The 27,675-nt window shown below is 44.5% G+C and overlaps 1 protein-coding gene across 1 annotated transcript; it reads left to right on the forward strand.

Annotated features, from left to right (window-relative positions):
- The first annotated feature begins 16,938 nt into the window (after positions 1 to 16,938).
- Positions 16,939 to 27,381, forward strand: Il12b (interleukin 12B). Its single transcript, XM_028864322.2, has 6 exons — positions 16,939 to 17,026; positions 20,972 to 21,247; positions 22,410 to 22,527; positions 24,123 to 24,340; positions 25,570 to 25,718; positions 27,247 to 27,381. Exons 1-6 carry the CDS (start codon positions 16,939 to 16,941, stop codon positions 27,379 to 27,381), a joined length of 984 nt encoding a protein of 327 aa, XP_028720155.1.
- Positions 27,382 to 27,675: the final 294 nt, after the last annotated feature.

The raw sequence follows: 27,675 nt of genomic DNA on the forward strand, positions 1-27,675 counted from the left end.
ATGGCTCAAAGAAACTTGCAAAGCGTTCATTCTGGGGAGCAAAAACACCTATAACAACAGTGTGTATGTGAAAGGCAGACTTTCTGCATGAAGTTCTGTCTATCTCACTTAACCTTCACAACAGCTCTTTGTTGTGGGCCCTCCCTTTAACTCAAATAAGGAGCAGCATCCAATGACTGATGGTCTTACCCAACATCATAGAAACAATACACTGTGGGGTTGGTATTTAAGCTTCTGGACTCTTGGGAACTGTTATATTTAAATGTGCCCTATATATACTGGAAAAGCTGGCATCCATACATAGTCAGGAAACAAAATACAGTTGTTATTCATTTACCCACTCACCACAACACTTTTATTGACAGTCTAGTGTGTGACTGTATGTGTTTGTGAGCAAACCTCCTCAGATAGAAGTTTTCAGCTCAGCAGGCAGACAAGGCAAACACTAAAAAGGCATTAAGCCAAACAGGGTAAGAGAAGTAACCTGACTCAGAGTCAAAATGGATACCTGTTACTTATTAAGTGGCGCAATGTTATTCATTAAGCGGTGCTGTTTACCATGCAAGAAAAGCCACGAGGTACAACAAAACCCACTATAAGAATTTATTAAGGGAGGGGAACATAAGAGGTGTGCATAGGCCTATGTACATATGGAATGACTGTGCAGGAAGAGAGAGGAGGAATAAGTGGAACCTGCTTTTATAGGTCCCCCCACCCCGCACATGTGCATATGGGCTCACATAGCTACGTCACACATGCTCACAGATACATAATCACACAGCACATGGGTTACATAGGATGGAAGGCCCTAGAATGACTAAGCATCTTGCCTGGCTACTGGACAGCACATGTGTGGTCAGGTAGCTAGGGGAGTGGCTAGGAATTTTAACAATACCTCACTTAAATATTACTATTTCCCATTTCCACTTCCTCTACAATACAGTGTTCTTTTTCTGCATGGGTTAATCATCACAGCCAATTTCTTCATGCCATAGTGTGGCAAAAGGGAGTGGTCCCAGATGGCCACACCTTCCAAAGAGAACTCAAACCATTTCAGTGTGATGACTATACATGCTAATTTCTAACCTGAAGTTGGTGTGGTTTTCTTCTCCCTAAAAAATAGAAAGAAAAAAAAATAGTTTCTCACTCTGGTCATCTGCAAGACAGGAAGGAGGTGGCTTAAGCCAGTCTGGTAGTTCACCCACATTCAGAATGTAGGACCTATGCCTGAAATATTGACCAATGAAAACATACCTTACATTTGAGCGATGGAGTTCTCCATCCCATCACCCAGAGCAAGCCATGACAAAGATGACATAAGAAAAATCTCCCTCCAGTTTCACCAGTGACTCCGCCAGCCAGGAGGATTTGCATACATTATGTCACAGAGAAAGAAAAAGTTGAATGGACTTCAAGTCAACTAGTTCTACCAGCCATGGTCCCTTGAGACTGTGGTAGTCATATTGCACCATGGCAGTGGGATATTCCACAGACAGAGGTCTGACCATGAGCGCTCACACTTTCTCTCACCAAGAACAGGAACCAGCTGAGGAAGCAGATGAGGACAGCCAAAGGAATGTGCTGAACTAGCTAGGGGTTAGCCAGTTTCTTCTGTGCATTTCAACTCTCCTAATCTTTGATTTCCTCCTGACAGGGTGTTCCTAATCACAAGGGCAACGCCTAGAGTTTACCAACTTACCTGCATGTCTGACCCAAGGCAGCCCTTCCTAAGCTCAGCATGTGGCATATTCATTTCCTGTTGGTTCCACCTGCTGCTCTTGTTTGCTCTTGTGTCTCTCACCCTTCTTCTCTAGCCAAAGGAACCAGACTACGTTTAACATTTGCTGATGATTTCGAGGCGATGGGAAGCAATTCCGAAAAGAGTGATTGATGACGGGGCCAGGGGAGACAGTTCAGTTAGTAAAGTGCATACTTGCCTTCTAAGAAGGAAGACTGGAATTTGATACTTGGAACCCACGTTAAAAAGCTGAGTAGGAGTGCTTATAATCTCAGCATTGAAGTTCAATAAGAGACCCTGAAATAAATAAATAAATAAATAAATAAATAAATAAATAAATAAATAAACAAACAAACAAACAAAGGTTGCATCTGAGGAACAGCACCCAACAGTATTGTCTGGCCTCCACACACACACACATGTACATGTGCACATGCACCCCCACATACATGTGCCCCTACACAAGCACACAAAAAAAATGAAAGAAAAGATAACAATTCTTTTTCAGAATTTTCATAGAAAATGTGCTTAGATATTATTTAAGAAGGAATGGATGGTGATGGAGTATCTTAGTTTCCCAGTCTGGAAACAATATGCATTGCTGTGTGCTTCCCAGACCCTACTGGTTCACCCCAGGGTTGCCTATTCTCAAGAGTGCCGGAAGGTATTTGAAGTCTCCAAGGCACACTGGATATACAACTATTGGATGCCGCACAAACAAGAGTGTTCACAGTTTAAATCCTAGCTCATGCCACATCCCCTTCCACAACGGCACGTTTGGTGGAACCCATGCTTTCAGCTGTAACAAAAAGTAAGCGCTACAGCGAAATCAGTGTGGCACAGAAAACGAGGACAGTGATTTCCAGTCAGGTTCCAGAGCTGGAGGAACTGAACTGTCAAACACACACACACACACACACACACACACACACACACACCACACACCCACTAGGTAACTGTGGGGATCTGAGAATGCAGCAAAATACTAGTTAATTCTTTCAATTTTTTTTCCACAAAAGTCACTAAGATGGTTTATAACAGCAGTTGTTTTTTGTTGTTTGTTTGTTTTTAACTAAATATAAAACTGCTAAGTATTTCTTTTGGCCTGTGGTGCGTGATAATACACTCAGTTACTCAGGGATTGGTAAGCTAGGTGATGTGGAATTTCTATTTGAGTCAATCTTTTGTTGTTGTTTTTTCTCAACTCCATGGGCCTTACTAGTCCCGATCTTCTTGTTACAAAGTGTGGTGGAGAGAGAGAGAGAGAGAGAGAGAGAGAGACAGACAGACAGACAGACAGACAGAGTGTGTGTGTGTGTGTGTGTGTGTGTGTGTGTGTGTGTGTGTGTGTGTGTGTTGTCAGGGATGTTTCGGTTCGGTGATTTTCCCATCGTCCCATGTTGCGTACCCACCTCACAGGGCCTTGCCGCTTCCCATCTCTGTGCTGCCTGCCTCAGCCTCTCTGAGCGTCTTTCTCTGCCCTCTCTTAGTCTGCTCACACTGGCCTCCTTTCAGATCCTCGAACACCCCAAGCTCTGTCCCATCCTCAGAGCTTCTTGCTGGTTCTTATCCTAGTCTACCCTTAGGTCTGTTCTTAAACGTCACCTCAGCAGAGGGTGACAGGCCCCTGCCTCCCAAAAGCGGACTGCTCCTAGAGCTCTGACATTCTCTGAATGGTGGGGACCCATTCATTTCCTTCACAGCACTGTGTCTGCTGAGCATGCTCTTTCCCTCAGTGTAAAGGGGTGCTGATCGCAGGTCTCTTCCCCCAAGGATGCACAGATGCTTGAGTCCCAAATAAATGTTTGCATCATGTTTGCATAGAATTTACACCCATTCTCCAGAACATTAAATCATCTCTCGATGGCATATTACACCAAATACAATCTAAATGACACGGCTATCATATTGTACTTTTTTAATAATAAAGGACCATGTCTGCACATGGACAGTCAGTATTTTGCTGGTTTTCTTTCTCTCTGATGTAATCCATACTATTCTCATGCAATATAATTCAACAGTCTGAGGTTAGTTGAATTAGTGAGTGGGGAATCTATGGATACAGAGGGCTGATGGTTCATGCTTAGCTCCCTACAAAAAGAGAGATGGAGGTCACTCTACTCACAGTTGTACTCACGGAACCCTACTATTGTGCCTAGTTCACAATCGTCACATGATCAGCATCAGGTCCAAAAGAAGTTCAGGGTAAATGGCTAACTGTGTCCCCTATTAACATACCAAAGCACATGCTGGCCTCCAGGCTCTCTCAGCATGGCACTTACCTGTTACAGAGTCCACGCTGGCTGGCATCCTGGCTCCTCTCAGCTCTTCGAATCCAGCCCCCTATCCTACATTCCTCCAGCTCTTGGGCTCCTCTGCCTCGCCCCCCCTCAGCCCCCCCCTCCCAGTTTCTCATTTCTATGTAACCCTGCCATTCAGTCCTTCAGTCATGCACTCTCTTGGTCCTCTCTCCTCTTTGTTCTCTCCCTCTTCCTCCCCCCCTCCTCTCTCTTCTCTCCTCTCCTCTGTTCTCTGGCTCTCCTTCCACCTCCTCTCATAGCCAGGTTCAGTCTATTGGCCGTGTTCAATCCACTACTTTCTCTCCCTGCTCTGACTCTTCCAGATGCCTCTGGCTGGCTGTACTCTCCCTCATGTCTTCCCCTCAACCATACCTTGGAGCAGCCATGTCCTCACTTTACACCATAGTTAACTCTTAGGGCTGGGGAACAGACCAGCGGTAGAGATTTGTCTAGCACATATGAACTTGGGGTCTGATCACTAGCATCAAAAAAATAAAAAATGAAATGATAGTGATGGGTGGGACTGGAGAGGAAGAATTCCAGTTCTGCCCTGCTCTCTGTGGGCATGCTGCAAGTTACTGCTTCTCTCTAGTTTCTCTGTGTCCTTGCCTGGAAAGCATTGTTATGAGGCCTATCTGTTAAGCTCTGAGGCACTGTCTGGCAAGATACAAGCGTTCAGAACATGTTAGCAGCTGTGATTAGGACGAACTTCACAGTCTGACTCCTGAGTTCCCACATTCCATTGTTAGGGGAAGTTTCTGCCTCAGAAACTGACCGAGGGAGGCATGTGACGTTTGCAAACTTCAGAATACAAGGCTTGCTACAAAGAGTGGTGTTCCGTAAGTGATCCCCAGGTACAGACCTCAGCCTTGGCTAGAACCTCAAAGACTCAGCTAAGGGACTTTGATTGCCCGGGTGGACAGGGCTGAACTGTTGCCAATCAGTTTAGATCACGTGTCCTCAGCAGCAGAGGTAGGGGTGCTTTCTGGGCCCCACCCCCACTCTTTCAACCCTTTCCCCCCTTCCAGTCAGACCTCTTTGGTGTTTATGAATAAGCAGCCCAGAGCCCCCTGGTGTCTTTCCACTGGTACCTGGGCAGCTCAAGGCCCAGAGTCACTGAAGGTTGCCAAGAAGAAAGGTCATGTGACTCCCTCTGCCATGGGAAGGAACACGTGCACCGTTTGTCACCTGCTCACAGCAGACTGTAGTTCCTCTTTGCTGGACCTCATCCTCATAACGGTCTCAACATTCTCCCCAACAACTGTCCCCATGTGGTTCCAGTTCTCACATCTCAAAAAGCCATCTAGTCCTTATGCCTTCTGTGCAGCGTTTAGCTACGGACAATGCCCGTCCTGCCTCCCTGCACCATTTCTGTTCTATTAACATAACAAAGGGTGGCCTTGTGTGACAGATGGCACTGAGGAACTCAAGCACAGGACGCGCAACCGTCCCAGCTTCTCTACTGGCTAGCTCCATTTTCCGTGGCAAGCTGATTTTATGCTCTGAGCCTCTGTTTCCTGGAGTGAAAAGTGAGCAGGGCTGTGTCCAGCGCATGGCTGGATTGTGAGGACTGGGTGAGAAAATGCACACAAAGCAAGTGCACATCCAGTGTCCGGTCTGTGGGAAGCACACTTGATAAAGCTAGCTGTTGTGTTTTCTCATCCAAATACCTCATTTGTCAAGCATCAGCTTAGTCATCCCTCCAGTGCCCCCCTGACCCCATCCTCCAAAGAACTGGGTGCTTTGAAAGCACGATGCCTGACCGTCACAGTGCAGGGCCACTTGCCCTGGTGTTATGAGCACACTACACACAGAGACAGTATTTCTTCTCTGGCACAGAGCGAGTAATCACTAAAAAGTCTTCTCAACTGAAAAATAATCAATTAGTTAAACAGATAACCAGACAGAGTCAAACTCGTTATTAAAATGTTGCTGCTACAAGGCCAAAAATGATGGTCCATCCTAGCACCAAGGAGGCTGAGGCAGGAAGATGAAGAGTTTGCGGCTAGACTGAGCTACATGGAAATACCCTGCATCAAAGAAACTGTCACTGTATTGACACCATAAATTCATTTAGTGACCAATTTCATACAATTTTATGTTATTTAATCTCAGTAAGAGCTAATACATATTATTAACTCACCTTCTATATGAAACACGACTTGCTGCTTCTATCTGTTCCCTGAGGTAGAGATGATTCGAGTCTCATTTTACACAGCAGGAAACAGACAACAGGAGAGCTGGGGTCATTTACCTATGAGCCCCTAAGTGTTGGAACAAGCAGGGAGCCAAACCCAAGACAGGTCCAGCCCCAGTGTCTGAACACCTCGCTGCCTCCTGATGGAACTGAGGATATGAAATTTCCTGTTTGCAAAATTTCTCCAGCCTCCCTAGGATTCCCACATATCATTCCACGGTCTTTGTTGTTGCTCACACTCCAAGCACACTGAGCTCCATAGAAAACCCCTGCATCCCTGTATCAGAGAAAGCCGACAAAGAAAAACCATTACTGCATTACACTAAACTTGTGGGTGACTGATCCCACTCTACCTCATCCTGAGTTTCTTCAGCTTCCATGCCTTCTTATGTAGCCTCAGCTAAGTGTAACCCTCCTGGTGATAGTGCCTAAGTTCCATGATTTTTCTATCACTCAAGAGCTAAGAGGGATATCTTTTTCTTATTAAGCAACCTAAGTAGAATGTGTGCCAACTGGTTGTAACATAGTCAAGTTAAGGCATGAGCTCCCTGTAAAAAAGTGCCATCATGAATAAGTGAAGAGGCTGTTGAGATGGTAATCTCTTGTAATCCCAGCTTGTATTGCAGAAGCGGAGTCAGGAGGAGCTCAGGTTCAAACCCAGTCTGAGAATTCAAGGCCAGCTTAAAATATATAATGAGACTGTCTCAAAATAGAATCAACAGGGGCTGGGAATGTAGTGGTCCTACAAGAGTCCTTGCCTAGCATGTATAAGATCATGAGTTTAGAATCATGATCATGATGGTGGTGATGATGATGATGAAGATGACTATAACAGTGAGGATGATGATAAATGTTTAAAAAGAGAAAATCATAATAATACAGATAAATGAGATTTTTGTCAGAACAATATGCCATGAAGTCCCACTTATTAAATGGGACTTTATTTAATCTCAGAAAAACAGAGACTCAACTGTGTGTCCCACGTCGCTAGTCCTATGACAGAAGATGTTTATGTTGCAGGCCCTGATTTGGGGTGAAGCCAGGTCTCCCCTGGAGAATCCTCTGCACTCCAGGACAGTGAAATACTCTGATGAATGGCAGTTTAACATCCCATGAACGCAGGCACACACCTGATTATTTCATCAGAGTTTGCTGTGTGGATGAGAAGTAGAAAGGACAGCTTCAGACAATCCAGGAGAGGTAGGTCATCTCCTGCACCAGCCCCATCCACCTGCTGACTTTGCCTTATTCTACCCAGGCCAGCTGTTCCCACATACCTCCCTAGGAACGCATTTCTACACCTCAGCAGGTGGAGAGCCTAGGACACACCCTCTTCCTTCTGGTTCCCATTACACCCATTCCTTTCACTAGGATTAACCTAGAGAGGGAAAACACTGGGTTTCCACATGCACACTGCCCTGTCCATTTGGGGCACTTACTTTACCCTGTAGTCAGTCCAGTTGAGCAGGCCCAGGTGACCACTGGGATGATGAAACAGTCCTGGCTTTATTCCACACCCTCTGCCTTCCCCTCATGGGCCAAGAGAGGAAGTCTGACAAGACAGAAATATCCTCAGAGTCACTGTCAGGGAAGAAGCTGGTTTGAAGACATCTTAGTCCTTTTACGAATGAAGCTGAGTCTTCATATTATTCAAAGCATTAAAGGAGCAGGTGTATATTTGAAGAACATGCAAAAACCCAAGGGAGCTCATATCGGGCAACAAGTACTTCTCCATCACCCCGGTACATCTCAGTGACAACCTGATGATGTGTAGGGCAGGAAATGTTATATCCAGGAGTACACTCACTTACACTTGCAGTACAATCGTGATCTGACCTAGGTCTGCGTCTGAAGTCTAAATTCCTAATTACTACCTTTTCTATGTGACTCATTTGCCCCTTCTCTCAGATCTTTTGTTCAATAAGAAAAAAAAAAACGACACCTGGGACTGAGGAGATGCCTCCGTGTATGAAGGGCTTGTCACACAAGCATGAAGAACAGAACTGGATTTGATCCCAAGATCCTATATAAAACTTGGCACAACAAAATGTGCCAGTAATCATGGTGTTGGGGGCATGGAGACAGGAGGATCCTAAGGCTCACTGGCCTGGCCAAACTGGTCAGCTCCAGGTTCAAAAAATAGGATGGTGGGCTAGTGACAAGGCTCAGTGGGTAAAGGTGCCTTCCTCTAAGCCTAACAACTTAAGCTACCCGGGAGCCACACAGTAGGAGACAACAAACTCCTATATGTTGTTTACACATGTGTGCATATCTCTCTCTCTCTCTCTCTCTCTCTCTCTCTCTCTGTATCTCTCTCTCTGTATCTCTCTCTCTACACACACACACACACACACACACACACACTAAATAAAATGTGATTTAAATAAAATGTGATTTAAATTTTTCAAACACACTAAGGTGAAGAACAATTAAGGAAGCAATCCAACATCAACTCTGACCTCCATACATGCCTGCATTTGCACACACGTGCACACACATGAGTGTACACAAGCACTATGTACACACATACATAAAAAAACAAATATTTTTTAAAAGAGTGATACAAGTTCATTGTAGACATTTGGGGGATAATAGGATGCCATTAAAAAAAAAAACACAATAATCATCCAGTCACACATTGACACATACACTCTTGATGTTTTCCCTGTGAGAGCATCTATATCTGTAAGGAGGCAGGCGGGAGTAACAACCATAGCCTTAGGGCAGACACATCTCCTGTACGTGGATGGACTGGGGAGGAAGCCTTATTTCTCATTGTCCAATCACCCTGTTTCTTCATTTTATGTCAGCATTAACCATCAGGTTTACCTAGCCAACACCTATGATTCCCCATTGCTCACCTATTGCCACCTAGTTAGCATATCCATTCCTCTGGAATCAGCACTCTACACCCAGCTCAAAAGAAAACCCAACTTTCAGTCACTGTAAGCATATTCTCCTTGGTAAGCCTGGATTATAGTTAGCCAGGGAACTGGAAGAAAAGGCTACAGGAGCTTCTAAGACAACTTTGCTCTTAAGTGAGATGCACAGGTGTCTCATATTCTCTATCATCTATTCTATCTATCTATCTATCTATCATCTATCTATCTATCTCTGTATATACATATACATATATATGATAACACACACACACACTCCACTCCCTGAATGGCATCCTGGATAGTCTGTTACCTGGAGCCACAAAGCTATCTGTAGAGAGAATCTAGTTGGTAGACTAAGCCCCAAGTCTCTAACTGATCCAGATGTAGAGAATATATTCAGTTGACTTCCAGCCATGGAGACACTATAGGATATTCTAGCACTGTGGATAGAACTGTGGTAAAGCTCTTGACTAACATGTGGAAGGTCTGTGTTCAAGAAAACTCTTGGAACTACATTTGAAACCTGGATCATGATATAACTCAAGCATGTCCAGTTCTCACCCACTATATAAAAGGAATTTTCAGGATCATGCATATAACAAGATCCCGCTTAGACAGCCAAATACATAAATACATACCGGAGGTTCAGGGGTCTCTAGAGGAACACACACTAAAACCTTGGTAATGTCTCCTGCTAGGAATCCCTGTATCAAAGCTTCAGCTTCTTATTCAAGGTGTATTTTGGCTTTGGATTTTTGAGACTAGCATGGATGCATGTCTTTGTCTGCATTGTCTAAACACTAATGGTTTTAAAGCATACACAATTTATACTGTATTTGAAATGTATACCAGAAGCTTATAGCCATCTTCTTAGGGCAGACACATCTCCTGTAAGGCGATGGACTGAGGAGAAAGCCTTCTTTCTCATTGTCCAATCACCCTATTTCTTCATTTTATGTCAGCACTAACCAGGGAAGAGGGGTTTGGGTCCAAATATTCTTCCAGTGATTCTCAACTGCAAAGGGAAGGGCTGCCTGCCACAGTAGAATCTCCATGCTATTGGCCTGATAGCTTGGCATGCCTGCTCTGTGTCACCATCCATACCCCCCTCTCCCATAGGAAGAGCACCAGGGGCCCATGGGGTCTGGATCTGCATGTGATCTTGGAAGAGCTGACAGATCCCTTCAAAGAAATCAGGTCAATGGGTGTCGGTTGGCATCATCCTGGAGCCTGGCGGCCTTGTAGAATGTCCAAAAATGAGTGAGGCAACAGATGTCATGTCAGTTGGGTGTGTAGAATGTCTCGAAATGTCAGTTGTGGTACCCACATAGAACTACCTGATACATTAGTTCAAAGGGAGAGCCCTGCACCCCCACTCTAGGTCTACTGAATGAGTCTCCTACTATGAGGTCTACACAGCTGAATTTTGTTGTCATATGCAGATAGACTTTGAAGTCTATCTGATAGGAAGTACTTCCTCTGTGGGTAAGCTGAACCAATCAAAATAGGCTCATGGGATGAGGTCAAGTTTATCTTACTTGTCTGGGCTGCCTGGAGACTCCGAGCCAAATGAACTCAACCATAGCCAAACAGCTTCATGAGGAAGCCTGCCTGGGAGCCCCACTGTTACTCCTTACACCCCTCCCTTGGATCTTCTATTCCTCTAGCAGTCTTTGACCTCACCCTGTGAGCCACCTAGAGCCCTTCAGGGACAGGGTGGGATAAAACAATCAATAGGCCTAAGGAGAGATTCTTCAGCCCCAGACTTCTTTGCTTGGTGCACACCATGAAATCCCTTTTGTCTTCACAGCTGACCTAAGCTTGGAGGACATTTACTGGCCCTGCACTGCGGCTGTGAGGCTCAGAAAGGTGAGACAGTTTGTCAGGAAGGGGCTGGATCCAGTTCTCAGACCAGAGACTATGATCTTATGTATTCCTTGGGTGAGATGGGCAGAAATGACCCTGAGCTTTGCATGTAGGATCAGCCTAAGCAGCAAAATCCCAGTCATAGAGACTATGATTGCCCTCAGAGTTTTGCCATAACCAGCACATTATTTTTTTAACTGAGATTTTATGTTATCAATCATATATCTCCAAAATTTTGAAGATGCTCTTATAAACACATGAATAAAATATTAGTCATCTGTTGGGGGGGGTTGTCTTAGCTCATGTTTGTGTATATTTATAGGGAAAGGGTGTAAGGGCTCAGCAACAGCGATGCACTCTCTCTAAATAGTTCTACGTCAATTTCATATCACCGTAGCTGTTCAGCACCCTCTAGTAATTGGTTGGGGGCATTTCAAACTTTATTACAGACAGATACACATGCACAACCAAGTTGTCACATATTTAAATATTTGTTGTAACAATCAAATTCAGGGAACTGCAGAAAGTCCCTCCTCCTCCCGTGTCAGTTGTGAAATACACACACACAACGCACACACACACTATATAACACAACCAACATGCAATGAAACCTGCTTTGTTCACTTAAGAATAATCTTGTATACAAAGCCAGTTTCACTTGAAGCCTAGGAATCAAAGTTCAGGGAGGCCACTAGCTACCTTCCTATGACTGGTGTCTCCACCCTCAGCCTGAAGCGAGGGATTGCAGCCAGGCTGCAGGAGGGAGGAAGTTTGCAGTTGGGAAGCTCCGCAGTTCTCACCCAAGTTTCCCGTTTTCCCCCCTAGGCAGGCTGACACTTCGAAGAAAGCTAGCCCGGAAATCTTCACCACCCGAAACCTGACCGGGTCCAGCCTCAGCCCTAGGAACTTCCCAGGCGGCGAGGACCCAGGCCTGGGACAGGAATGAAGAAGCGACCGGGGATGTCCTCGGCGAGGCGCCCTCTATCGGCAGCTTTGAGAGAGGCCCACATGGGTCTGTGAAGTAGAAGGGCAAGAACTGGTGTTTCTGGGTGAAGACGGGGAAGGGAGTTAACATCTTGTACACCACTGCACAGCTCTTTACAATTTTAAATCCCCCAAGAGGAGAAATTTCTCGGGGTTCCTAGGACCACAGATATGTGATTAATGAAATGACATAGTCTGGGTATCCAAAAGGATGACTTTTGAGTATGGGATCGGTCATCTAAAAGCTTGTCTGTGGCTAGTTCAGCTCCTGTTATCATGGGTCCATGAGTATGAGCATAGGAGATATGTCAATACACAGTGAATCTTTTTAGTCATCCACTTCCCGTGGGCTGCCTCTAGACACAGACAACAGAGGTGTGTCTGTGTGCGCACATGGAGCCAAACAGATGGTAATAGCTTCTGAACCCAGATGTTAATAGGGAAAGCTGGCGCTAGGCTCTTTGCTGGTCATCTCATCTGCCTTGACTTCAGAATTATAGAGTGTTCCTTAAGTCATTTGACTGTGGCATGAACCATGAATTCAGTTGGGGACATGACCTTCCTTTCTTCCCCAGCCTGTGGAATCCTGGGGAGGGAGGTTGGCCATTTGCCGCCTCTATTCACCTTGGACATGATGTAAACAGAAATTAGCATCTGTCTCCTTCCTTTTTCCACACCCGAAGTCATTTCCTCTTACCTGGGATTTCGATGTCTGTATTCCTTCTGTGTGATGGATGCACACAGAGAGACAAGGAGGGGGGGGGAGGAACTTCTTAAAATTCCCCAAAATGTTTTGACACTAGTTTTCAATGTTGCAATTGGGACTAGTCAGTTTCTAGTTTGGGTTTCCATCAGAAAGTTCTGTAGGAGTAGAGTATATAAGCTCTAGGAACAAGAGCAGCAGCAGAAGGAACAGTCAGTGGTCGAGGCACACCAGACCAGGCAGCCCGGAGCGAAGCAAGGTGAGTACTCTCCTGTTCCCTACCACTAATTCTCTGAGCCTAAAGACTGTCCGGGTACAGACTCCAGGGGTGTGCTACCCTGACCCAGGCATCATGGGAGTGGGATCAGGGGGTTCTGAAAGTATCCCTGAGGGCTTACCTGCTGCTGAGAAATAGGTACTTTGGGGACAGAGGTTTCAAATATTCATTTAAAAGTCAGCTAATTACAATATGATGGTGCACACCCATGATCCCCAAATTTGGGAGCTGGGGGGCAGAATGAACAAATTTGGGGGCTACACGATAATTTTCAGACCCTGTCTCAAAAAAAAAAAAAGAATGAGCTATTAATAATGTGTTTCAACCCTATAAACAGATGGGTATCTGATAGGTTTGCTTTGTCTATATAAACACATACACACGTGTGTGTTCTTAAGTACTAATACTTGTCTTTTAAAGAATGTAGTCAAATTCTGTTCTTGCCTTACTAGTGAAAACTTTTTTAAAAGCCTTTCTTGCACCCCTTAAAGTTACTGAACGCCATACTTGCTTCCTTCCCTGTGATGGGCTATAGAGTCAGCTGTGATAGTCAAATTGGATGGCTGGGTTCTGTGGTTCTTTTGGATTGTTAACTAATTTGGCCACCTCTGCAAAACTGTAAAGCCTTAGTTGTGTTCAAAACTCCTTCCTAAAGGGTTCTAAAATCTGTGAGAAAGGGGACAAAAGATCATCTTCACAGGCTGGTTTCTTCTGCTCACCCAGGTAAATAAAGTCAGGAGCACCGGAGAGGTCAGGTTGACGTCATGTTTTTACACAGTGACCATTAAGCCTCAGCTGGCAGTTCAATTTGTTCAAGCAGTGTTTCAAGATGAGGTTAGGTTGTCTCCAAGGTTCATTCTGCTCAGATCTAAAATGCTATGATTATTGCACCAATAATCCATGGACTCCCACTAGGGTATAAGACAAGACAAACGTGAATTCTGCCATCAGACCTCAGTATTGGGGGGGGCAATACACATTAAAGATGTAACCAAACCATTGCTGTTGCAGTAAGTGCTGAGGGAGGAGAAGAGCAGGTATTTGGGGTCCTGGTTTCATTTGGGGATCAAGCTGGCACTTTCTGTGAGTTGTTTCATGAACTCCTATCCTGACAGAGTTCCTATTTTACAGTCTAGGAGTATGAGGTTTGATGAAGTCAGTACAACTTGTCAGGGTCTCGTAACTGACAAGGGGCAGAGCGAGGTCTGCCCGGCTCTGGAACCACGGTCCTTTGCCATGCCCCTCATGCCATCTGTGCCGTGTATTGTTATTTCTGGGCATTTTTACTTTTAAATACTATTTCTCTATTTGTATTTTAAAAAAAAAAACAGAATGAAACTTTCAAAAGGGATGTCCACTCAGGGGTCCTGTGCCCAGGAGCATTTGCGTACTCTAGGGAGCTAGACCTCTCTAGCCCAGGGTTCCTGTGTCCTTTGTGCAAGAATAGCAGGAGTTTAGAAAACTAATGAAATCATATTCAACAAACAAACAAAAACTACTGAATCATCGAATCTTACCAGGTCGAAGGATTGTGGAGCAAGAGAGACAGAGCTCCCCAGCATCTGCTGCTCAGCCAGAAAGCCAAAGCCTGGCCGCATCCTGCACCCTTTTTGCTTGTGTGGGTTTGATGAAGAGGCGACCCACCACCAATTCCCCCCTCTGCTGGCATTCTATGATCTAAGATGTAGGTGATGCTGAAACGAAGATTATTCCTTGGACCATTGCCAGGACTCCCTTCAACCTGAAATATGGTTCACGTGTGATGCTCAAAAGCACCTGAGGCCCACAGAGGAAATGCTTGGCACGTAGCCAAAGGGAAAAGGCCCTGTGTTGAGAGCATATAAAGAGTTCACCAGGAAGGGCCAGGCATCTCTGCCTTTTTTCCCTTCCTAGAGTGTTGCCATCTGGGCTTTACAGCCATATATAATTGTGCCACCTTCCCTGAGCATCTCTCTCCAGCCTGGCAGATTTTTTTTTTTTTATTTTTAAACCTTCTGTATACAAAACAGAAAGAATTTCAAAATTTCCCCTAGTTCTTTTGCTAATGCAAGGTAACCCGCCATCAGTTGCCTACTCTACCATATCATCTCGTTGCACACCTCACAGCCCTTTAAGACCACATAACCCTTCACTAGAAGTGAGTAGGGCTCAGGGGAACAAGACCAACACCACACAGCTACTGAGTAGTAGGGCCAGAATCCAAGCACATGTCTGCTTGACTCCAAGCCAACGAATGAACCAACCAGTGCCCGTTTCAGCTAGTCCTTGGCTGTATGATCACTTGGACCTGGACAAGGCCTGGTGTCTAGCCCTGTCTCTGTCCTTGGTGATATCTGTAAGGAAAGAGAGGACATAGCACGGTCCACAAAGGTTAGCAGCAGGTCTGGCAAAGGCATGATTCCGAACCAACGCAAGCTCATGCTTAAGGTATTTGCTTGGAATATTTAAGCCTTGATTCATATGGACTAGACCTGTGGTCTCTCAAATCTTGTCCCTGCCAGATGGTAGCATCCTCCTTCAAGATAGAAGGGAATTAATTAGTCGATAATCATCTCAACCACATTTATGAGTGTGGAATAAACTTCACAGTCGAAAGATTTCTGCTAACCCTGGGTTATCTAGACTGGGTTACAATATAAGATGGTGGCTGATTTATGTACTTCAGTATTCCATGGTGGGTCAGTCAATGTGTTATTGTCTTCCACCAAAGAATACCTTGATTTGTAGGAGTTCTGGATCCTAAACACTGGCTAACACATTTGCCTTATAATGTGTTCCATGGACCAGAGGCATCAGCTTCTGGCACCTTCAAGCAGGTTAAATCAGACACTCTGGGATGAGACTCAGCAGTCTTAGGAAGTCTGGGTTATACCATATACTCAAGCTTATGAAATGCTGAGTCTTGTTATGAGGGTGAGAGCTGGCTTAGAATTTGGAGTAATGTCTGCCTAGGTTTACACAACCTAAGCACTACAGGTTCTTGCCAGAACTTGGAAGTTTACCCCTGCCTCATCTTTCCCACACCTAACCTGGTCCATTAGCCTGGGGCATCCCTGTGCTTTCTGCACATTGGGCAGTGATACAGCTGCTCCGTGAGAGGGGAGGCAGAGCTCACACTGTCTGAGGACATATTTGTAGCACAGCAGTGTTGTTCCTAGAAAGCCCTGTGTAGGTGAAAACTGTTTCCCGCTCTGTTCAACACTCTCTGGGGGTTATATTAATATTACAATCAGAATCAACACTCTCTGTGGGTTATATTAATATTACAATCAGAATGAAGTAAGTAAGTGCAGTATGTGAATCCAGGAAGCCATGTTCCATCTCTAAGCTTATGTTTCTGAGCCTTAAACGGATAAGATAATGAGCCAGGTATGATGGCGCTTACCTTTAATCGTAGCACTCAGGAGGCAGAGGCAGGTGGATCTCTGTGGGTTTGAGGCCAGCCTAGTCTACAGAGTGAGTTCCAGGACAGCCAGGGCTGAGATGATTCTGTCTCAAAAAAAAAAAGGAGGGTGAGAAGTATAGTATCAGCAAGACAAATTCAGCAGGTAAAATGTCTCGCTACACAAGCCTGAGGACCTGAGTTTGAGCCATGAACCCATAGTGGAAGGAAAGAGCCAACTCCCAAAAATTGTCCTCTGACCTTCACACATGCCAACATGCACACGCACACGTGCACATTCTCTCTCTCTCTCTCTCTCTCTCTCTCTCTCTCTCTCTCTCTCTCTCAATAAATAGTATCAGATAGCTGGGCCCTAGGATTCTTTCAGCTCCAGGTAGCCTATGATTCTCCATTCGGAGATGTTTTTATCCAAAACTAGAATGGACCTCCTATAATCCTGGTAGCTGACAGTGTGGAAGAGAAGGGGGAAGGTCAATATTAGAAGGCAAAGAAAGTGTGGTTTGGTTAACTGGACAACGGTTGACATTCTCTGCCCTATTTTCCTGTCTCTTCCTTTCCTCCTCCTCTTCCTCCTGCTTCTCCATACAGATGTATCATCAGAAGCTGACCATCTCCTGGTTTGCCGTGGTTCTGCTGGCATCTCCGCTCATGGCCATATGGGAGCTGGAGAAAGATGGTAAGCAGTCTTTCCTTGTTTTCTATGGAGCTCCAGGATCTAAGCCTGAGCTCAAGGCAGCTGCTGGGAAAACAGACTGAAGTGGACAGCCACGCATGGAGTCTCCTCGGGGAAGATGCAGGGTTATCCTCTCTTCTTCCATCTCTGGGGTCTCTACCTTGTTTTGTTTTCATGTTGGATGACAGGAAAGGAGCTTCAGGTAGACTGTGGTGGCAAAGGGGATATGATCTTTGCCTGTAATACTGTAATACTAAAACGACTCTTTCAAACAACTGAAATTCCCTAGTAGAGAATGTAAGTAGCAGTATTGACTTCTGCCCTCTGCTGCTCCTCCACACTACACTACACTACATTGTCCTCACCGTGGTGGTTTTCCTCTCGCCACTTTGGGATTGATGTTCAGATTGACTTGGGTTCAAATCATGGTTCTGCCAGGTATTGATTCTGAAACCTTGACTTGGACAACCTCACAGCCTCAGTTTTCTTAGTTGGGTGTCAATATTGACACTGACCACATGGGCTACTGAATACGTTAATGAATACAGAAGACAACGTATGATAAAGTGGACATAAATATTGGCCAGCCCTAATGCTTAAAACAAAGTCTCTGGACTTTTCATTATCCCAATGGCAACAAGATTATTAGCATAGTGTTGGCATAGCAAGGAGCTCTCTCTGTCCTTGTATTATCTCACCCTTAGCAAATGCCATCAACTCAGTCCTCAGATGTACCTAAAAGAATCTCAAATGTTTCATGAAATCCAACATAATAATGTTGGTAATTTCTGCTTTTATAGCTATACTGTCTCAGTTAGGGTTTCTACTGCTGTGAAGAGACACCATGACCACAGCAACTCTTACAAAGGAAAATATTTAATTGGGGTGGCTCATTTACAGTACAGAGGTTCAGTCCATTATGGTGGGACATGGTAGTGTGCAGGTAGACGTGGCACTGGAGAAGTAGCTGAGAGTCCTACATCTTGATGTACAGGCAACAAATGAACTGTCTACCACACTGAGTGTAGCTTAAGCAAAGGAGACCTCAAAGCCGACTTCCACAGTGATACACTTCCTCCAACGAAGCCACACCCACTCCAACAAAGCCACACCTGCTTCAACAAAGCCACACCCACTCCAACAAAGCCATACCTCCTAGTAGTGCCACTCCCTTTGGGGACCATTTGCTTTCAAACCACCACATATACTATAGTAATATTTAATATTTATTGAACATAGAACCTCATTTAATTTCACAACACTATATAAAGTGGGAGTATTCCATTTTACAGATTTTGAAAACCGAGGCTCAAGAGATCAAGTAACTTGCCCACAAAGGGTGGAACAGGACTTGACCCCAGTTCAGTCTCAGTTCAGAGCCTGTGTAGTTTAGGTGCTAGAAGATTCTAAAGGAGAGCAAGAAGCAACTCTTTCCTGTGCCCATAAAGAGGAAATGAACATAAATTAAAATGACAAGATTTCTTGCCTGATGATTAGAAATAGTATTTTGAGAACCCAAACAGTACAATACCAAAATTGGTACCTAAAAAAAAATTGAGGTCAGTGTTTTCATTCCAAAGAGTCAAGGAGCTAGAAAATTACTTATCAGGTAAGGGTGCTGCTGCCAAGTCTGATGACCTGGATTTGATCACATGATAGGAGAGGACCAAATGCTCCAAACTGCCCTCTGACCTCCAGACATGAGCTATGGCATGTGTACACACACACACACACACACACACACACACACACACACACACACACACACACGGAAGAATTAAATGCTATTTTAAAAATAATAATTTCAAGAAGTTTGGCCACCCACCCCAATAGAATTTTGGATCCTTTCCCAAGTAAAGCTGTTGCCACAGCCAGCTCTACAACCTAGGGATTTTTAGAGTGCTTAGGAAGGAACTGAGGCCAGGAAGGGTTAACTCCTTCGTTAACATGGTAAACCACAGACATTTCAGAAAATCAACTTGAGAAGCACAGAGAAGGCTTGTGATGGAGTCACAGCGATGGCCTGTAGCCCAGTGGACAACTAAGTGCTGCTTCCAGTATCGCCAGGATATCTTTTCCTGCCCTTGGGGCAAGGTCTTCTGGGGTTTCTGAGTCCAGGTTCTAACAGGAAAATAACCTGCAGAGCTGTTCACTTGCCTGTAGGACAAAGAAAACCCTGGAGGAAGCCAAAGGTTCCTGTGGTTAGGTGTCAGCTCAAGCTAATGATTTCCAAAGAGTTTGGCCTCCAGTGGTTTTTACCTCTTATCTTCGCTTCCCATTCAGCAGTTACAAATCCCACTGATGTAAAGTGAGAGCTCTGCATTTCACAATGCCTTCTGTTTGAATGCCAGTCACAAAGCCACCATTCACGGGGCACTTGAGGGAGCTGTCTTAAGCTTGCATACCAATTAGTTTATATGTCACCTTCTAAAGAAAGCCCTGTTTTATTTTCATTTTTAAAATAATGACATCAGAGCTAGGCATGGTGGTTCATGCCTGTAATCCCTGAACTTGGTAGGTCAAGGCAAGAAGACGGCCCCGAGTTTGAGGCCAGCCTGAGCTACAAAGTGAATGTCTCTAAAGATGGTGACAGTAAGCTTAAAGTAGCTCCTTGTCCCTTCCCACACCCAAAGCTTTCTTAAAGCCTCTGGCTGGTTCTGATCCATAGCTGCGCCATTCCAAAACCCCAGCTCTCTATCACTACGTCTCCCATACTTAATCAAACATCAAGAAAATCCAGAAGACTTACCAAATGGGCCACTGGGGCCACCCCAACATTTCTGACTCAGCAACCGGGAACACACATTGTGGATGAGTTTCCTGCTGATGCTGATGATGGAGGTTGGAAGACCTGCCAGGCTTTGAGGATCACTGCATTAAGTTATTCTTTCGATTAATAATTGATATGTGGGTAACCAGATAAATGAAGCTTTGATGGGACATTCTCCAAAATACCTTATGGAGCTATTCCTGGGGGCTCAGTTAGAAACTGGCATTAGAAATCCATTGCCTAGCACAGGAGACTAAAGATCTGAACTACAGTACTTGTCACACTTCACACTTGATGGGACTTTGCTTAGCTCCTTGGCATCAGTACTGTCCTTCAAAAAAAATGAGGAAACTCTCATCTACTTATTCATACTCATGTAAATTAGCTTTTTTTTAAAAAGAGGGGGGCAGCTAATGACAATCTCCATTGATGAGGTTCATGCAGAAGGGACTAAAATCTTAAACCTTCCTGGATTATTTTTAAGAGTTTTTCAGTGCATTTGCCTGGCTCTTTGGTCTGTGGATGATGATGATGATGAGGAGGAGGAGGAGAAGGCTAGCACAGAGCTATGTTGCAGTTTCTGTGCTGAGGTCTGCGTTTTTATCCATCTCCCAGCCAAATCTACAAGTATAGACCCTATTGTTCCTGTCATTTTGCAAGGACTCTGAGGCTCCTGGTGGTTCAGTCTCTTACTCAAAATCCCCTTTCCAATTAGAGGAGACAGAATTTCCTGCTCTGTCTTCCTCCATAACTATACTTGAAGCTGCTGTGTTCACTCTGCTCAACACAACACTGGGCCATATTCCCTATGAACTGTAACTGGAAGTTTATTCCCACACCCAACCCCCACCTCCATTTCCAGATCTCTAACAACGAATCTTGTACCGTTTTCATCTTTCTTGTTTCAAGGTTTTCCCTAAGTGCCTGCTAATCAGAGATTAATTATTATAGGCCAACTGCCAGTTAATGACTTGGTGGCAGCTATAAAATCGTTTCTCTGTTCTGTGACCTTGAGTCTAGACAGGGCTCCATGCCCTCAGGCCATCTCAGCAAGCATTTGCAAAACTCTTGTGAGCAATGATGTGCCCAGGCAGAGGGACTGCCAAGACAGTAAATGAAACCTAGTTCCAGAGTTCATGAAGCTCACCATCCAGGTCTTCACTGCTGGTCCTCTCCAGTTTATGTTGTAGAGGTGGACTGGTCCCCTGGTGCCCCTGGAGAAAGAGTGGTCCTCACCTGTGACACTCCTGAAGAAGATGATATCACCTGGACCTCAGACCAGAGCAGTGAAGTTGTCGGCTCTGGAAAAACCCTGACCATCCAAGTCAAAGAGTTTTCGGATGCTGGCCAATACACCTGCCACAAAGGGGGCGAGACTCTGAGCCACTCACTTCTGCTGCTTCACAAGAGGGAAGATGGAATTTGGTCCACTGATATCTTGAAGGACCAAAAAGGTAATTCCATTCTCTGGGATAGTATCTATTCTTCTACTTCTCCTTTAAAAGTATATAGTAGTAGTAGTATAGTAGTAGTAGTAGTAGTGTGTGCGTGTATGTGTGTGTGTACAGGTGTGTACAGGTGTATATGTGTGTGGAGGCCAAAGGACAACCTGGGTATTATCCTCAGAAATGCCTCCCATCTCCTTTGAGACAAGAACTCTCATTGGGCCATAGCTCACCAATAAGCTGGACTGGCTGACCAGTGAAACCCAGATACCTTCCTGTCTCTGCCTTCCCAGCTCTGAGATTACAAGTACATGACATCACTCCTGGCATTTTTCCCTAGTTAGGGACTGAACTTAGCTCCTTGTGCTTGTAGGACAATTTTATCAACTTCACTATCTTCGGAGCTCATTTGTCCCTCCCAAGAAATAGAAACATTAAAAATTTGAAAAGGCAGGACATATTTAGTGCAGTAAATGATTAAACATAAGTCCTGGAATCTCCATTTCCCTTGGCTTTCCTGGAATTCTTGGGCTATTGGCCATTAATATCTAATATTGAGAGAGTTTAATTGTTTTCTGAATGCATGTTCTCAAGTTTTCTTTGAATGAAATCGATGTTATTGGATATCTGTTGAAAGTTAGGCAATATGTCCAATTAATAACTCAGTACTAGGGTGACAACTTGGAAAAATTCATATTTCTGTCTAATGGGTGTAAAGTAAGTATGTGTGGTACCTCACACTCTACAGAAAGAGCATCCTATCCAGATATTACCAATCTGTGCTGAAATACATGCCAACACAGCAGCTTTCCAAGGAAGCTGATGAAAGAATACCATGTGTGGCACACGGTTTGGTGGTAGAGTGCTTGTCCAGCATGTGCAAGGCCCTGGGTTCGATCCTCAATACCACAAGAGGAAAAAAGACTGCATCTAGCTGAGCAAAATGGTTGGTACCTATTGTCAGCATTACAGAAAAGGACAAGGAGTTCTAGATCCTTCTATATTGTCAGCCCAAGCTACATGAGACTTTGTCTCAAAAATCCCCACCCTTGTACCATTTAGTGGCTTGTGATCCATCCATAATAAAAAAACAAATAAATAAAATACCCTAGTCTTCCTTTACTAAAAGAAAACTCCTAAATATTGGTTTTTCTTTTCTTTTCTAACACAGATCCCAAAAATAAGACCTTCCTGAAATGCGAGGCAGCAAATTACTCTGGACGGTTCACCTGCTGGTGGCTGACGGCAGTCAGCACGGACTTGAAGTTCAACCTCAAGAGTAGCAGCAGGTAAGGAAGCTGCTCTTGTTTCTCAACATTTTCCTAGACCTATTTCACAAAGAAAATAAGTAGAAACTGTCCATGGATTATCAGGGAATGGTATGGGGACAGCAAAGTCGAACCTATATTTTTTTTTCACCTTCCCTCTGCTTGCCCAAGGAAGTAACATGGAGCTTTAAGCTGGCCCTCCGAGAACAGTTCTCTGGTGAGTGTGAATTCACTCATCCAAATTGCCTGGCAGCGCTTCATTAAGGCTCACAGCACCATGGGGAGAAATTAAAAAGAACTCATAGCTACAAATAACTTGCCAAAACTCTACTGTGCGCCAAAAACAGAAACAAGTGCTCTAGGGCCTCACTCTTGGAAACCCTGACGCAGATTCCAGAGCCCTCTGAGGCCTTCTGAAATTTTCCTAGAGCCTTTTCAACTTCTTTCTGCCCTACCAACACCACTATTCTCAAGTTCACTTTGGCCAACACACTTGGGCTTTCCTTCAGGAACCATTTCCCAGGGCTGCATAGCTGGTGTGTCAGGCTGCCCTGGAACTGTCTGCAGTTCTCAGCTAACTCCCTGAGCCACGGAGCGCAGTGGGATAAACACCCTGGCTCTAATACTATTTAAATAAGTAAACTGGGGACTCAGTTTCCCATCTTTAGCATGAATTTGCTATGACTTTGAACATAACTAGGGAATATTATGGTTTGGAGTGAAATCAGAGTCCTTGCTGCTCGTATGAAAATGAAAATTTTCTGAGCTGGTAAAGGTGGCCCCTAAGCAGACCCCACGTACATTGCAGGATGCTACCTATAGTTACCTATAGTAACATGCCAGACCTCTATGTGCTTAAAAAAAATTAGAGACACATAATAAATTTTCTTGCTAGAGAAATTCTTGCACATGTTCATGAAGTCACTGTTGCATGGATAAGGGACACTGGGATATTTTGCAGAATTAGCAAAGGCATACTCAAATAGAGCATTAATGTGCATTTATTGAAAAAAATAACCTAACTTATATGTTCTGCTTAGAGAATTCCCCACAATACTTTCAGAGAGGAAAAAAGATGGTTATGAAATCATATATATATATATATATATATATACATATATATATATAATTTTCTTGTTTTTTAAAGTCATGCTAATAAGTAGATAAAAATACATATGTGCATATATATGTGTATATGATTATCTTGAATATTCTTTGGAAAACTCTAGAAAGCTGTAAATAATATTATATTTGGGACTCAGATTTGAATTCAAATGGGATGACAGAGATACATATATTTTCTTTATAAACATCTTTGTCATGTTCTTTATAATTTGCACCTGCTGATCTTATGAATGATACAGAGAAAATTTAAATTTTCAATAAAGGGTTTTAAGCAGGTTGTCTTTCATTAAAGCATTTCCAGATTCATTTAGGCCAGAGATTTACGTTTTAGTCTCTTAGAACTAAGCTTCCTTTGCTGGAAAGGGCTGGGATTTTTTTAAGCCCAGAGGATAAATCTAACCAGCTACGTGGCCTGTTCTCAGACAGACTATAGTCACCAGTCACTTGCTCTCTGATCTATAACACAGAACAATTTCTGTCTTGGCCATCAGTTCCTCTGAGTCCCGAGCAGTGACATGTGGAGCAGCGTCTCTGTCTGCAGAGAAGGTCACAGTGGACCAAAGGGACTATAAGAAGTACTCGGTGGCATGCCAGGAGGACATCACTTGCCCAACTGCCGAGGAGACCTTGCCCATTGAACTGGTGATGGAGGCCCAGCACAAGTATAAATATGAGAACTACAGCACCGGCTTCTTCATCAGGGACATCAGTGAGTTTTGTGTGCGAGCACGTGCCCAAAAAGTAAAGACCCTTGGGAAGCAAAGATGCTCTTTGCCACATGCTCACGAGCCCCTGGGGTATAGGATTTATCTGCAGTCTTTTTCCTTCTGCACCTCCTGAAAAGCATGATATAGACATTATGGTCTGCATTTTGCAGAGGAGGAAACTGAGAGATTAAGCCGCCTTTCCCCAGATCTCCAATCTCACAGCTGGCAGCCCAGATCCTGATCTCCCTCATGTAGCAGGCATTTTGTGATGTGTCTAATCTGCTACCCAGGTTGATGAATGATGAATCTGAGAGTCACTGGAGCAGATCATCCATACTGAGAGCAGAACTTCCCTACCAATTGCAGTTTTCACAACTCATTTTTCTCTAGCATCCACATATATATGTGTAGCTATAAATTCCCTTGGACATCTACTTCTAAATTGACAGAGCGTTTGGCCTCATTTCTTTTACCACATATTCATGGAATGATCATCCCGAGAGAATGTGATGGGATCAGAGAATGTGATGCAGAATTTGCAGAAGTCTGTACTTGGTGGGGGTGGGTCTTGTTCACAGGAGATGGCCAGGGAGGTACCCTCTGAGGAGATGACATTTGGCAGAGACCTGAAGCACAGATGTTGGTTGTATTATTATTACATTATTATTATTCATACTATTAACAATACTAATGAAGGGTATTTGTGAAGGGTCTACCAAGAACAATATAGTCATTGTGTCGAAAAGAGCTAGGCTTCCTAAACTGGAGTATACTCCAGAGATGTCTCTCTATCTAGAAGAAAGTGCCACTTGAAGATCATGATAGTCACTGTATCCTCAGACAGAGTCCAGTGGTGGCACCTAATGGATTACAAATCTTGAATCAGCTACATGCTTAGTGCAAAGTGGGGGATCAAGCCCAGAGAGGGTGTCCCTGATGGCAGAGCCCAGATACTAGTCTTTATTAAGTAGAATGACTCACCCATCAGGGCCTGCCAGTCCATGCAGTGAAGAAAAAGTTCAAGGACATAGGATGCAGTCAACAAGAGTGACTTCCTCAAATGGGAAAGCATCCTCAGCTGAGGTCCCTCACAGGTTCTGCCCAGGTGCTCAGAGAAGTGAAGGAACTATAGAGACTAGAAGGGGGAAGGACCTCTCATCCAAGATCAGAAGTCTAAACCCTGGCTCCAAAGCTCGGCAGGATAATAAAGAATGTTTGTGCTCTTCTGCAGTCAAACCAGACCCACCCAAGAACCTGCAGGTGAAGCCTTTGAAGAACTCTCAGGTGGAGGTATCCTGGGAGTACCCTGACTCCTGGAGCACTCCCCATTCCTACTTCTCCCTCAAGTTCTCTGTTGAGGTCCATGGCAAGAAAGGAAAGGTAAGGCGGGGATGTAGGCACAGTGTATCCAAGTCGGATTTATGCAGCCCATTAGGGACAATGTGAAGATCCTAACAACCAGGCGCTTGCCACAGGACTAGAACCATACTAAGAGTTCTCTGTGTGTATCACACACAATCCACACAAGGACCCAAAGGCAGCAAGTATTACTGTCACCTCTCCACAGAGGACAGTGATGCCCAGAGAGGCTCTGACTTGTCCAAGTTCACCCAGCTAGAGCAGTGACAGAACTGGGACACAGCATCAGTCAGCTGGAGGCAAAGGTTGTGACTCCAGTCACCCCACTTCCTCCAGGACAGTCGACCATCCATCCTCAACTAAAATTGTTGATGATATAGAGACCTGGGTTCCAGGAGCCTAAAATGATTGTTTCAACTGAGTGAGCATATAATAAATGCTAGAACATTGGTGCTGTGTCTCACCCAATATGGATAATCCCTACTTGTATAATAAATATATATTTTACAAAGCAAAGTGCCTGCTCTCATGCAGGCTAACACAGTGGCTTTCCAGCCCCCTGACTCTTAACACAGTGATCTCTTGCAAGGTTTTGGGAACAGTTTTACAGAGCCTTTAAAATCACAAGTAAAGACTCTTTCCTACATATCATTTAGAATGTGGTAACAATTCAGCTTAAATCACTCTCTAAAAGCAGGAACATTAAAAGAGGTTATTTTGAAACAGATTTTAACTGTTACCAAAATCTTGTTAAGTTTCAACCCTGTGTATAAGTATTTAACATACATATCTTAACTAGGTAATGTTGAGCACTTTCTACTTGCTAGAAGCTTTCTTAGCATCTTTACCTAAATATTGTATTTACCTGCTACAGTTCTTTGAGGCAGGCGTTAACTTTTGGGACCCATTCATAACTAAGGAGAGACACAGGGAGCCAAAGACATTTTCCTGAAGCACCACAGCTGTTTAGTGGCACTGCAGGATTTGAAGTCACATTTGTAAGCTGGCAGGCACGGGGGAGGGTATCTCTGGATAGCCAGAGGACAGCTAAGGAAGGTTGGTCTGAGTCCCACCATTGTCAGCCCCATACTGGAGTCATTGCCCGTGGGGCCTTAGGACAAGGCTACTATTCAGAGACAGAAACTGGAGCAAGCCATTTCTGTTGGAGCTTACGAGATAGAAAAGCGAGGCCCGGGAGATGCATGAGTCAGTGAGGTGCTTCCTGCGTGAAGACCTGGATTCTAGCTCCCAGAAACTATGTAAAAGCTGAATGTAATGCCTATAACCCCGGCATTGGGGCACAGTGGGAATAACACACACACACACACACACACACACACACACACACACACACACACACACACGAGACAGAGACAGACAGAAACAGAGACAGAGAGACAGAGAGAGTCTGTGTTTACAGCTTCTGCCAGCAGGTGGTGCAAGGGTAGCATCTTAACATAACACTGTGTTTAAGGAGGTCTTGTTCTGCAGAAACATGCCAGCCTGCCTTGTTTTGTCTAAAGCCCTTATGCCTTCCTCTCCTTTGCAGAAAAATGTGTCCCTCATCGTAGACAAGCTCTCTGCCCAAGTCCGATGCTCCAAAGGTGCAGAGGTCCGGGTGCGAGCTCAGGATCACTACTACAATTCATCATGGAGCGAATGGACATCTGTGCCCTGCAGTTAGGTGAGAATCCTAGCCACACCTGCGCATTCAGTGGTCCTGGTGGAGGACAACAATGGAGGGAGGGGCTTGTCAGGAACGGGGGTGGAGTTACTGGCATAGGGATACCAGAGTCAGAAACACGTCTGTCCACTACCAGATATTAATTTGAAGTCTATGTTAGTTCAGGCACTGTTCTGGGCCCAGGGATACTGTAATAAAGAAAACAGGCATGGGTCCTACCCTTGTATGGGGAAAGACAAGGAAGACCGGATGGGGAGAAAACCAGGAGTAGAGTCAGGAGGACTTGGGAGTAGA

This window comes from Peromyscus leucopus, chromosome 8b (genome assembly GCF_004664715.2).
Source record: "Peromyscus leucopus breed LL Stock chromosome 8b, UCI_PerLeu_2.1, whole genome shotgun sequence".
Lineage (NCBI taxonomy): Eukaryota > Metazoa > Chordata > Mammalia > Rodentia > Cricetidae > Peromyscus > Peromyscus leucopus.